This window comes from Amblyomma maculatum, chromosome 8 (assembly GCF_055883805.1).
Source record: "Amblyomma maculatum isolate TAMU_Amacu chromosome 8, ASM5588380v1, whole genome shotgun sequence".
In the NCBI taxonomy this organism is placed as follows: domain Eukaryota; kingdom Metazoa; phylum Arthropoda; class Arachnida; order Ixodida; family Ixodidae; genus Amblyomma; species Amblyomma maculatum.
The window spans coordinates 99,391,032-99,405,225 of record NC_139351.1 but is presented as its reverse complement, the minus strand read 5'-3'; the positions used below and the strand labels follow the sequence as shown (position 1 = coordinate 99,405,225).

General features: G+C 43.3%; 1 protein-coding gene across 2 annotated transcripts in view; it reads left to right on the top strand.

The window, feature by feature from the left end:
* The window catches only part of LOC146181961 (rho family-interacting cell polarization regulator 2-like), a 132,353-nt gene extending 125,098 nt beyond the window's left edge, over window positions 1-7,255 (top strand). For both annotated transcript variants that reach the window (XM_084576955.1, XM_084576954.1), the window contains 5 exons: window positions 83-232; window positions 1,762-1,805; window positions 2,475-2,558; window positions 4,077-4,170; window positions 6,290-7,255. In XM_084576955.1, the coding sequence (XP_084433081.1) occupies window positions 83-232; window positions 1,762-1,805; window positions 2,475-2,558; window positions 4,077-4,170; window positions 6,290-6,363 (446 nt within the window). In that variant the 3' untranslated portion in view covers window positions 6,364-7,255. The remainder of the gene's footprint in view (window positions 1-82; window positions 233-1,761; window positions 1,806-2,474; window positions 2,559-4,076; window positions 4,171-6,289) is intronic.
* The last annotated feature ends 6,939 nt before the right edge of the window (window positions 7,256-14,194 follow it).

The window sequence follows — 14,194 nt, the reverse complement described above, 5'->3', positions numbered from 1 at the left end:
AAAGATTAGGTGCTTGGAATGTATATAGTTTTTTGTGTAAGGCTGCTTTCTGACGTTTTTTCATGTACTCAACTTCATGCAGTGAAGGTCCTTGATTCACTGTCATCACGGGAGCTTCCTCTTGTGAAGAGAACTCTGTCAGCGCTCAAAAATGTTGTGCCTACCAAGGAGCTGCTGTTCGCCATCTCCCAAATTCTGGTCTGCGGTGATCGACAACTTTCCAGCCTAGCTGGTGAGCCTTGTTTGATTATTTTAGCCTGTTTAAAAAATCTGTCACAACTGCTCTCTGGGGTTTTTTTTCTTTTTGCAAGGTCGCATATTACAGCACGAGGCTCTGTTACAGCAGAGAATTATTTTTTCTTTCCAAGATAGCAGCGTGTCCATTTGTCAGTATTTTGGTAGCACCATTCAACACTGAGGCTCAGCATTTGTTGCCTTTGAGAGGGCAAGATAGTTGTTCACATAACAAATCATTCGTGACATGCAACAAAACTGCTTTTGCAAAGGTGTTTAAGTCTTACGAAATAGGCCAGCACTGTTTTTCTACACCTGCCTCTTTTTAAGTGCAGATTGTTGTAGTTCACGTTACAGATAAACAGGTCCTCATCAGTTTGAAAACGGACTTGCTGACAATCAGTTCAGTTTGGTTTATCCAGAAGTCATATGGCAGCTTTGTGTTCAGGTCTTTTGTGGCTGCAAAATGCTTAAGGTTGGTCTCCTTCCAAATTGCTACATCAGAGAAGTGAAGAAAAAAAAAAGTTCATGCAGGTCGAATGGTCGACAGAGGTTGCATAATTTGGATCACGCTTCGTCAACCATTCTTTGCAGCTGCGTGTTCGAGAGTGAACAAACTTTTCTGGCAGAATTGAGTGTGCTGGCCTTCCGTACACTTCCCAGCACCATATTATAAGCAGTATGACAAGCCGAGAGTGCCTTACTAGGGTCATGCATCTGGAAATAATAAACTTGAAAAATTCATGTATGGAGGCAAGGTGCTCAAATAGAAATCCTCTAGTTTCAGTAATTTGTGCGACAGCTGGTTTTGCCGTGCAGGGCAGAAGTGGAGAATATATGGGACAAAATCTTCTCATGGATTTGTGTGGAACCCCCTTCCCCTTGTGTACAGTTCTACTGCCTAGGCTATGGAAAGTTGACCCATTGAGCTGTTTGAGAAGCAGTGAAAAACTGATGCAGATTTGAGTAGTTTTTTATGGGGTGGAGAGGTAGAGAGGGGGGGGGGGGGGGGAATAGTCTACATCTTGCGCTGGTCCTGTTAGGAGCAAGGCAAACTACTATTAACTTAGGCAATCCCCCTTCTCCCTTTATCACAAGGCCGCTGTGGGCATGCGTGCCTTTCCCCTTGTTGAAAACAAACCACCAGCCCCCGCATGTGCAGTTCTTGGCCTCCGCGATCGGCACAGCTGGAGCTGATCTGGGGGGCCATGCTCAGTTCATATTCGTGAAGGCGTGTGCGACAGATGGCTTTAGCTGTCAGGAAAACATATCACCATTTCATAGTTGGCTGCGTCTCGCAAGGATTTTTTCAACCAGTAGCAGATGAATTTTCAACCACTCCCAGAAGGCGTCACATTTTGCGAAAAAGGCGAATTACAATATGCAAAGCGAGGGAGCATTTCTTTGAGAGGACTTTAGTAACATACAACCTCACTCCTCTTGCTTTTTTTTTTTAATGCACTTTGATTGATACAATTGGTTAACTATGAGGCATGTTGCTGATGGATTTTTTTTCCACCATTACAGAACAGTACTTGAAGACAGCTATAAAAGTCACCTCCAAGGCTCAGGCAAGTGTTTATTATCTATTGCAGCCCAGGTTCCAATGCTTGATAGGATAGAGCACAACAGAGTCATGTGGAATGAAGCAGTACTTTGTACAGACTGCATTGTGAAAGAACAGTTGCATGACAGGGCAGGCAATGCATGGCTCGGTATGGTACCAAATGCAGTTCCAATCAAAATTTGTCGCTTTCGAAAAGGTGTGTACCACCAGGCACCATTGCTGCCTCTTCGTTGACCACTTTAGTTGTGGATATCTTTCACAGAAGTAAAGCACATTCGGGTTTGTTAGATCTGCATTATAAATCGGCAGGTTTTCTTAACAAAACAAACTAAAAACCAACGCATTGGGTTCTAGTTTCCCGATATAGATTGTGAAAAATCTTGGTTCCCAGTTTAGTGTGGTAAACGAAGATGAACTCTCGGTAATCTCTTTACTGTGCAAAGAAAATGCTGCAGCAGATGTCTTGCAATGACAAGAACGGTATCTTATTGAACTTTCGCAGTCGCAGTTCATGTTGGTCTTATAAAAGCTTATGTAGCCAAGTGCTCAGTCTTGCTTTTGTAACTTTGTAGTTGAAGCTAGCATAATCTTCAATCACTGCAGCATTCTTGGGTGTTGCTAATGCATTTTTCAGTGCTCCCAGGCTTCTTGAGCGCCTTCTGTTTCGTTGCAGGTGTGTGCACTGCTGGTTGAAGGGCTGGAGGCTGATGCTGCTCTCACAAGACAGGGCTGCTGCAAGGCTCTGTCTTTTCTACAGGTGAGCACATTGCAGACTCTCCCTCCAGATTGTTTATCTTAAGGTTTGGCATCTTTTTAAGCTTATTTGTGCGATGCTATTAGTTATGCTAGATAGTGGTGATCAAAGTTAGGATCTGTGGCCCATTGGGAGGGCTTTGAAGACGTGCTTGTGGGTCTTTCTCGTTAATGAAAAACCTGATGATGCAATTGAATGTGTTCCTGTTATTGTCAAGTTGTAAGAAATGAGTCATGCTAGCCAGGGAGCTTGCTCTTTACAGACTTGTCTTTTTTGTATATAAGGTTGCTCTTTTTAGAGTGCCTTCTCCACTTTACACTATTGTTAACTATTATATACCAATATAATGAAGTTGACAACAAGCTACACCTTGAAGCCAATCATAGAGGAATGGAAATTATGTATTCAACAAGAGTATGTCATTAAAGTAATTTCATGTAGCCTTCTCATGGAAGTCTCACTTAACACATTGTATGTGAGCATATTTATGACAAAATTCAGTTGTCAAAATTTTCTGTGTTGTTTCATTCTTAAAAGGTGAAGACCTCTGTAAAACCATTTACAGAGTTTTGCAACACAATTTGAGTGCATTATTTTGCTTATTTTTTGCAATTGTCGAGTTATGGTGATGCTATTGCCACCGGTCGTAACACTCATATTCCCTACTTAGTATTTCAATTTGATCAAGAACCAAAGTCATGCTGCTGATGGTGTCGGCATGCAGCAGTGGCTCTTTGCAACGGATATGATGTCAACTGGCACCTGTTTGGCAATTGAATAAATAGCAAATGCATTGCAAATTGTGTCCACCAGGAAAAATGTGTTATTTCACATTTCTGTATTTTATATTAAGTAAATGAATCCAATATGTTTGCTTTACACAAAGACACTGCAAAGCAAATGACTCAAAAAGCATCAACAGAGGCCCTAGTTACCACTTTGCATCAAAGACTTTCATGACCTGTGCACATGGACAGCTACCTGTGGCTATGCAGCTGAAGCTAGGCAGGAAAGAATTGAACGACTTCGCCACTCGTGCATCGGTGTTGTAGAATGCCTGTGGATAGAGAGACAGGGGCGGTCAAGGAGTACGCTCACGAGAAACGCACAATAGTTCGTGGTGCATGGTGACAAAGGAATGTTCCTTCCCATGCCTGCCCCTAGTATTTTTGTTCCTTATTCTATTTCTGCGAGGCGCCCACACGCTCTTAGCCATGGGAGAGAAGTCATCAAATTTAGCAAAAACGTGTTGCAGTGAACAGGAAACCATGAGAAGCCATCTTCTGTGACGTTCTAGTGACGTGCTCATGTAGGCTGTTTTGATTGGTCCCGCAGTGCGACGTCATTGGGTGAGTGAGATTTGAAAGTGAAAGACTGAGGAAATTGAGTTGCGAGAATTTTTTGGTTTTCTTGTATTTTGAAAATTTATTCCTTAATAACTTTGGTTCTAGAGAGTTGTTCCTCTAGCAAAGAGGGCTTGTCCCAGAAACCAAGGCACAGCTGCTCTGCATTTCCTTACAGGCTCAGGAGTACATGGAGGAGCTGGTGCATCTCTCCTACGCAGATGAAGTGGCCAAAGTGCGACAGCAAGCCAAAGAAGCACTGTTCTCATTCGGTATGTAGCCTACGTAGGAATATAGTGTCTGTTTTGAAGATCTGAAGGCTGACAGAAGCGGTATGATGCGACGTTGCCTGCAGCAATTCTCAAACAAACCTAGTGTATGCATCTCTACGAAAACGTTATAATTAGGAGGTGCATGAATATTACAATCTCTGAATCGAATACAAATATGAGAAAAAAAGCTTCAAATATTGAATTGAATATTTGACCAGTGAAAAACAAACCTGAAAATTAAAGAATAGTAAACATTGCTTGTCTTGTTTGTTTCAGGATTCACATGGTATTTGCAAATAATACTTAATAGAACTGCGCAGAAGTGCATATCTCAGTAAAACTTGAATATAAATTGTATGCAGGATTTCATAGACCTTTTTTTGTACAAGAAGGACCTGCATGAACCTGGTTGGAGCTGTCATATTATTGAATACAGTGAACTGGCGTTATTTCGGCCTTTAAGGGTCTAGGAAAAATGCTCGAATTAACTGAAAGCTCGAATTATTGAATGGGCCGGAAAAACTGCCAAAAACCGTTTGCATCACTGGAATTTTTTTCTGATATGAACGATAGCTGTCTACATTTGAGAGAAGTGAGTATTCCTGGTTTCATCATGCGGTAAAGCATTGCAGTGTGCAATGCAGCAAAACTGCTGTGAATTCGAGAATTTTTAGTGTGTTAGTTAATTTTCAAATATTCATAAAATTTCTAGTATCAATTTTTCAAAGATGAATATGAATCGAGTAAAAACATATTCGGATCATATTCAAAATTTCTAATATTTTCACACCCTTAATTATAATGCTCACTTGTAGATACTAGGGGGATACTGTGAATATTGGGCTGCCATATAATAAAGTATAAAAGCCATAATTTTCTAATGCACTGATCGGTTCTGATGAGGCAGTGTTTATTGTGTTGTCTGGTAAACTGTTATATTATTAGAAAAGCACATTAATAATGACAGACCTGATACAGCTGCGTTGCAAGAGAGGGGACATGAAAGTTTGTGGTTTGTACAAGACAAGCCCAAAATTGGTGGTAAGGTTGCAGCCTCCACTATATGCCTGCATATTCTCTGCATCCTGCAACATAGCTAGCGAGAAGTCTGTGCAATAGTAGTTCTATTATACAGGGTGCTTCAAGAAGGCTTTAAGCAATTTTTAAAATAATAGGGGTCAAAATATAAAATTCTGCAAGGCTCCTCTAATTATCCAGCTGATTAAGTAAAACCCACTAATTAATCTTTCAATTATCGCAGTTGGAAGGTTAGTCCCCATGGAAAGTTTGAAGCCGTAAAGAAGACGATACCATGGTAGTTTTTGAAATTAAGAAAAACTCATTTCATTTTCTAAAGCCCTGCAGCGTGAGCAGGTTCAGCGCTTTTTCCGTACGAAATTGACTGCAAGAGAAGCGCAGGAAGCTCGACGAAGAAGCGACGTCCGTTAGTGACGTGAGCAGTGGCAACGGCAGTGGTATTGCATCATGTTGTGTACATTTTGCTTCGCAGCTTGGTGCAAGGGAAAGGCCAGTCATTTCCAGCTGCCAGGTTGTTAGTATATTTAAGAGCGAGAGAAAATAAAGTGCATGACACGTCATATCATTGCAGGCAGTCCGAATTTTGGGCCGTTTCAGCTGCATCTTGTCATCACCTGATGTCGCTTCTCTAACGAACTTCCTGTGCATCTCTTGCACTGTTTAGGTTTCGTAAGGAAAAAAGTATCAGATGCCCTCATGCTGCAGGACTTCAGAAAATGAGGTTTTCATTATTTCAAAAACTGATATGGCATAACTTTGTTCTCGGCTTCAAACTCCCCACTGGGACTAAGCAACCAGCTGCAATAATTAGAAAGTTTATCACTGGGTTTTAGTTAATTAGCTGAATAATCAGAGGAGTTTTGCAGCGCTGAGAGTTTGTTCTTGTAAATATGTATTTTTTTTTCTTCTATTTCAAACCCACTTTGTTTGAAGTTACTTGAAATCATACACACATTTTAGAGAGATGTGACTTGAGAATTTGCACTTCTCTCGTGTTCGCTTTCATCTTTTTCAAAAGTGTAAACAGTGATTGGGGCGAATGTCTTCTTATCGTGGCTGTGCTGTTCTTGCATCTTTTCAGGGGAGGATGGGAGAAGAGAGTTTCAGCAGTCCCAGTTGGTTGCACATGGTTTCCAGGGTCTGACTGTCAAGTAGAGCTTTGTTGATGAAATCTAGACCACCACGAACAAAATCTGTCTTTTCAGGACGTCTCTATATTTTGGCATCCCTTAACCACCATTCCTCTGCCCTCACCACTGCAAAGTATATGCTCTCTAGTGATTCCAGCTTTGGTACTTAAGACCATATGGGTCACCTGATTCACAGACCGTGACCAGTATGTCGTTTCGCTGCATGTGCCTGCATTTGTGCCGGCTCAGTGTCAGACTGCAACTACAATGCTGTTTTCTTTGAGTTCCTGCTTATAGCCCCCCACTGCTGCTGCTGTGTCTGTAAATATCAGATTTCCACTGAGGACTCTTTTAATTTGGGTGTTTTATGTTGTTCTCTTTTAATTTTTTAAGTTGACTGTACTTGTTTCAAATTTTTATTTACATTCCTTTTTTTTTCCCCTAGAAATTTCATTAACTTTTCTATTGTGTAGCATAGTTGTGATGCACAGAAGCACTTTTTCTTCATTTTAATGTCGTTTAACTTCTGCGACAGGTTTACCGCGCTTGCTTTTTGGGTGTGTCCGCGCATTCTTCTTGCACATCAGTTGAGCAAAGCTACAAGAAAGTGGTGATGCGCATGTTGAAGAGCTTTCCAATGTGCCATGTTGCTAACGGGAATCGACAGTGCAATTGCTTCTAATTCCAGTTGCAGAACAGGCACCCTGATCACACTTTCCGAAGGAGCCACCCCGTGCAGTCTAGTCAGCAAAGTTGGTTGTTTGTTATCATTCCAGGAAGAAATGAAGTAAGCAAACTGTTCTTTGATGCTGAAAGATGTTAGTTTGTTTTTTTTTTCCTTTGCCACCAAGGCAAATGAAAAGTCTGCCAAATTCTTGAGACTGAGTGCTGGTTTTTAATAAACAAGTTATGCATGAGTGGGTTGTCCATTTTGATGCTTCCTTTCAAGCGACACTTTGAGGACCCATTGGTAGCTGCACCAGCATTGCACGTAGAACTGCTGTTTTTGCCCTTCACCTCTGTCGAACTGCTACCACCGTAACAAAGATTCAATTTTAGTCATGGTGGTAGCAGTTTAATAGAGGTGAAGTGGTGTAAAAACAGCAGTTCTCTGTGCAATGTTGATGCACTTCCAGTTAGTTTGAATTGGGAGCCCTCTATTACTGCACCACTCCTGAACCCTTACAGTTGGGTACTGCACCCTTCCTTTGGCAACCACCCAAATATACAAACAGTTAGCTTGCTAAGGTGCTACACCCAGAGACTGTTGCTGCCAATACAAAATATCATATTTTTATGCTAAGAACTCTAAAAGGAAATGTGCTGTGGTTTCAAAGAGCTGCCAACAAGGCTGTTTATGCACAAATGAAGATGAAAAATGCATGAACCGTATATTTCGAGTAGTCTTGTGGCCATTTATGTGAAGGTTACTATGCTAAAACAGAAGTGGTCTGCATGCATTCAGTAGCACTCGCTATCACTAGGTGGGGTCAGCAGTGTTGAGATGCCAACAGAACAGGTTTATTCAGTCAGGTGAACGCTGGCACGAACCTAAGACACGTGCACTGTGAGCGTTGCACGAGCACGCTGCAGTGCAGTCAAGCTAACCAGCCTAACCACTGCATGTGGCTCCCCTGACAGAAAAGCAATCTCTTAGGAGGAATGACGCAACGTCCACACCTATTGTGTTGGTGGGAGACTGTGCAGGTTGTTTGTGAATCTCCCGGAGACTTGTCTGTGTGTGTGTGTGCCACCATACAGATGCCTCGTGTCTACGTTCTGGTTGTCTCTCTCTTTCCGCAGGCTTGAGAAAAAGGATAAGATGGGTTCAATTTTGCTGTGCCCAATGGCAATTATATATAATCTGGGCTCTTTTGTGGGCTCCACCACGTCCCCTTTGTGCTTTAGGCCTTAAACCAGACTTCATCACTTTCCATAATTGGTTGGAAGTTGCCATACGCCATGCATATCATAATTTCTCTGCTGCTGTTCACAGTATTGGGTTTTGAAATACCGAAGTTTAGTGGCGTCTGGAAAACAGGGAAGACTTCCAGGAGTCAGAGAAAGCTTTGTCTTCAACCGCCTCCCCATCAATAGTTCATAAGGACTTTAGCCATTTTGCAGTGGAGTTGATCTGTAGGATTTTCACAGCAGCCTCAGCGAGTTCGTTGCTCTGAGATGAGAGTAGTGCGCACTTGATGCCAGGTGTTTAAACCTGTATTCCTGAGTAATCTTCGTTAAGTCAGATGACGAGAACTGTGGACCATTGTCGGAGACCACAACCTCTGGAAATAAATTTTCGCCCAACATGGTATTCTAGTGATTGATCACTGTAATCAGTGATAGTTTTTCTAGACAAGTCAGTTCTGGGTATCTATCGTAATAATCTGTTACGATTAACCGCCAGTGGCTATTGAAGGAAAACAGGTCCAGTGCGACTCTCTGCCTAGATCTTGCTAGAAACTGTGCTTTGAAGGGACATTGTTGGGTTGCTGGACGTTTTGACACATTCTTGACAATATTTTATGGTGGTTGCGATGTCTTTGGCCACTTTAGGCCACCAAACAGAGTCCTTAGTGCAGGCCTGCACCTTGGTTTACGAAAGTGACCTCCGTGCAAAAGGCACCAAATTTATTTCTTGCACATGAGTGGGACAACCACACGAGCTGCATAGACTACCAGATCGTCCTTCACGATGAGCTGTTGACGATGCTCATAGAAGGGCCGTACGATGCTCATAGAAGGAGTAAACCTCGTCGGGAAGACGAGGCTTTCATGCAGAGTTTGCAGTAAGCACACACAATCTGATTTCTGGGCACCTTTAAGCCACACAAGGCAGTGCTGCTTAATGAGGGCGCTTGTCCTCATGCAGAGGACAAAAGCCTCGGTGTCGCACTCTAGCTCTAAATCTCCAGTCTCCTGCAGAGGCACTCTAGAAAGCGTGTTGGCCGCGAGGAGTTCTTTATCAACGACATATACCACTTCGTACTGGTGCCTCATCATTCGCAGTTTTTGTAGCCGTGGGGTAAGGTGATTTTGTCTTGAGGTAAATACGGGTACCAACGGCTTGTGGCCTGTTTCGACCGTGAAGGGTTTGACATCGAGGTGATAACTGAAATTCCATAAGCCCAAACTAAGGCAAGATCCTCTTTCTCTATTTGCGCATAGCATTTCTCCATGCCAGATAGAAGCTGGGAGACATAGGTGATCACTGAAAACTTGCCACTGGTCTGTTTCTGTCGAATCACTGCCCCTAGTCCAATGCAAGAAGCGTCTGCACTGACCATTGTCTTCTTGGCGGGATCGTACACCTGGCGAGATGAAAGTAGCTGCTTCTATTTCTCGAATGCTTGCTGTTGAGTAAGGTCCCACTTCCTACTTTATCGGGCTCGATTCTGTGCTGGTGAAACTTTTGACCTAGGAATGTGAGCTGGTCGAGGTTAAACAGGCACTTGTTCTCGTTTAGCATTAAACCTGCCTTCATTAGTCATTGAAGAGCAGTGCAAAGCATTTTGTTGTGCTCTGTTTCATCTGAGCCCCACCTAAGGATGTCGTCCATATGACATACAACTCTGTTGACACCTTCTAGAATTTTTCACATCTGCTTCTGAACGTGCTCAGGAGTGGACACAATACTAAATGGAAGCCTGTTGAAAAAAAAAAAAGGTAGTCAGCTTTTTTGCAGTCCGCACAAAGTGGTATCTGCCAAAACCCTGAATTGGCATTGAGCTTCGAAAGCACCTTGGCCCCGTGAAGTAGCCCAAGTGTATGCTCGACAGACTGAATCAAATGCCACTCTCTCAGGACGTAATGGTTGAATTCAGTGAAGTCCATGCAGATTCTAACATCATCATTTGGTTTTTGAACTACTACCATAGGTGCACACCATTCAACCCATCAACAGGTGAAATGACGCCAATATTTTCCATTCGCTGCAGTTAAACCTTGTTTTCTGGTAGAGTGAAATTGGTATGCGGCAAGAGGAGCTGAAAGCAAACGGTTTTGCACCTTCGCACTGGCAAATGTGGTGCTCTCTTGGTAACTTACCAAGGGCTTGAAACAACGAAGGAAATTCATCTCTTGGGCTATCTTCTTTGCGATGGCGCTGACGAAGGTTAGCATCTGCAGGTCTTTGACACGGCGGGCTTGCCGAGTAAGGGAGTGTGCACATCTTCCAGCACGTAGACTTCTTGGAGTGTTTCACGTCCTCAGTAGGCGAGGTAAAGACGTGCTACGCCTTTGGCTGCGAGACATTTCTCATCAGGACCGTAGAGCTGCCGAGGAGCACATGACAATGGATGCCGATGTCTGAGCATGCTGAAAGTCTTAGTTGGGAGGGCAGATTCGTCAGCATCTGTGTCGATCCTGAATTTGACAGGTTGGCCTTGCATGAGGATCGTTGTCTTCCATGTCGATGTATCGAAGGACGAGACTGTTCTGCCACTTCTGACACCATGTTGAGGTGCCAGCAGGGCAGGTCTCTGCAGTCAGGCAAACACTGGCATGAACATGAAACACATGCCAGCTGCAGCGAGCTTTGCCCGAGCACGCAGCAGCACAACCAAGCTAACCGGCCTAGCTACTGCAAGTGGCTAATGTACTGCGATGCTCTGCAAGACAATTTAAGTATTTTCATTATGCTCTGTATGTTTCCTCTTGCTACCCGTATTGAGAGGCGGCAGGACCACTTCCTCGCTGTCTTCATTCGACAAGCTTTTTAGCTCTGCTTTTTCATCATTGCACTTTATTTTCTTCTCATTTTCTTTTCCCGTCAAATCGTAGACGCACGTGGCACGCTGCCTCGTCATGGTTGCATTAGTGATGACGAAGTGATGCAGTGTTGACGACAATGATCACGAGGATGGAGAAACATCCACGCAATATGTTTAAAATTTACCTTGCAAGTTTTGTGTTTATATGGATTCTGCACAGGTGGAACAGCATGTCCACATAATTTTTACAAGAGTAATATCGAGAGCGAGTTACAAAGACAACATGAGTATGCTCGGGAGTGTGCGTGTGGTTTCCCAGAGATATTCCGGGAGTGGCAGTGAAAGGGTTAAGCAGAGAAGACTCATTTACCTCCCTGTTTCAACGTCACAAGTTGTCAGTGGCCCTTCTAAGGTGGCTCAGTGGTTGTACCTGGCTTTGATCCAGGCCGCAGCAGCTGCATTTCAACGGAGGCAAGATGCACGGCATTCGTGGAATATGTAATGTTAGTGCACATTAAAGAATTAGAGGTGATTAAAATTGAAAGAGGCTTTGGGATGTTAAACCTCGTAATCTATAAATCAAGGTGATAAGGTTTGACTGGCTAGGATATTCTATCCTACGCAATATTTAATTTTACCATTGCACTCGGTCATTTTTTACAAAAGGTTTTTTTTCACTTGCAGCAAAACTAAGGAGCAGCAGTTCTGAAATATTGTTTAAGCCTAGCAACGTAGATCAAGCTAAAGCTTGACAGCTTTTGTATAGAGCCAACGGTGTAGATGTGTTTAGAGGAGATTTAAGCCAGCTGAATTATGCTGCCAACAAGCCACAAAAGGAATATGAACTCTAAGTTCTATGCCATGACGGTAGCATCAAATGATATGAACAGGACAGCTCAAACTCAACACTTGCTGCAGGATACGAAATACAAGCAAGGTTCGTCAACGGTTTCGAACTACAGTTTTCACACCTCTGAAATGAAAAACAACTGCAATAGTAAGTGCATCTTCTTCTACCAAGGTCACCTTAGCTTCAGCATAATTTGCCTGAAACTGAAAATTTTCACATGGACCAATTTCGGATCTGAAATAAGAAAGCAAGTCTCATGTTTGCATTAGAGCATGACTGTGATAAAAACAAGCACCCACACAATATATTCATTGAACGATGCTGCACATGGTTACAATTGGAGATTTCCATTATGTCTCATTTCATGCTACATTCTGTCTCAACATAGAGGGATGGCTAAATAGGAAACGGGTGGCCAACACAGATTTTTACTTAATGAAACTTGCTATCATTATCCAATAAATAAGAAGATTGATGATAAGCTTGACTAGTTGGTGACACAAAGAGGTATTTTATTTTGCTAGAAGCAAAGCTTAATGCTGGCGCAACTGGCTGTGAAAAGTTAACATTAATGCGGTCTTCTTCCATGAAACACCCCAGCACACTATTCTGAAAAACTTTTATTAATACCCGACTCATGCTGTTAGCACTTTTATGAATGGTATGTCAACAAAAACGCTTTAAAACAAAGGAAAAAAGAATATAAGAAAAGATAATCGACTTTTCTCCAAGGTGAGGAAGTAAGTTATATATAAGTCGAACCCGGATATATCGAACTCGAAGGGGATCGCGAAATAGTTCGATATATCGATATACAGAAATCGGCTTGTGACGGCACTTGCGATGCGAAAAAACGATACCGCATTTGTCGCGCAATCAACTCACTCGCATAATGAACCCACCCTCCACTTTTGCTACCGAGAATTTGAAAAAAAAAAAAAAAATGCGTTAAGGCCAGCTCGCTCACATGCAAGCGACTGAGCGATCTCAGCGACGAGCGGCAGCGACAGAGCGAAAATTTTCAAACTTGTTGAAACTGCGTCCCTCTCGCCGCTCGAGCCACCGCGGTAGCTCAAAACAAGGTTTTTGTGTCGCCGGGGCGGCAGAAAGGCAGAAATCGCGAGCATTTTCGCTTGCATGTCGATAGCTCGCGTCAGTCCGTTTCGGTCGTCTCATCCACAGCTCATTAGCAGCGTGCCAAGATGTTGCGCAGCGATAACGTCGGGGCGCGTTTATCTTTTGATAGCTCCTGCGGTGGCGGGGAGCGAACTTGGCAGAGTGCCCGTACGTGATGGCTTGATTGCACAAGCCTGGTTCGATTTATCATGCCGCGCTTGGGCGGGCGTCATGATCGCAGCAGCTGACCGCGTGCGTTCGCCGATTCATACATGCAAGGATAAACGATTAAAAAAAATAAATAAAATAAACATCCCCGCAAAAAAAAAAAAAAAAAACACCCTGCCACTTCTTAACGTCCGCAGCCGCCATATCTTACGCTACGTCGCGCGTACAGCACAACGATAAAAAAAAAAAAAAAAAAAAAAAACGCAAAAAAGAGAGAGAGAGAGAGAGAGAGCTGTCGCTTCTTAACATCCGCAGGCGCCATAGCCACGTCAGCCGCCGCGCCGACGCACGCAGAGGGTTCGCAACACCCGCTGGAGAAAGCGTCCGACGTCTATCTGAAAACGGGCTGAGCTGGCTTGGCGCATGCGTTGCGCGTGCTGAAGGAGAGAGATAGCTCGGCAAAAGAATGGACACATCCACGCACATGGCTTGCAAACGTCATGTGTTGGCGCGCGGGAAACGACAACTGCGGATGCGCGCGCCTTTGGGGAATGGGCGCGGCGCTGCCCAGACCAGCCGTCGCCGAACTGTCTCCTCTTATTCCTTCCGCGCGTGGCTTGAAAACGTCACGCGGCAATCGGCCAAGGTTGGTGCGATCGTCTTTGGGGAAGGCACATTTTCCAGTGCCTGGTGCGGAGTTCGATATATCGAACGACCGGTGAAATTGAGTTCGATATATGACGCGGCTTTCCTATACTTTTGCATGGGATTTTCAAGGGGATATTTCGTAAGTTCGATATAACCAAAATTCGATATAACAGGGTTCGACTGTAATCTGATATATTTTTATTATTTTCTAATGCATACATTTTTCTATTTAAGCCAGAATGAAATGAAATGCCATGTATGTAAATTGTTGCAACGAAATCTGTCTTTACACAGAATGCCCAAATGGTGAACATTTCTAAAATCTTCATTGTCAAGCGAGCATACCAGCTCAGCAATGAAAT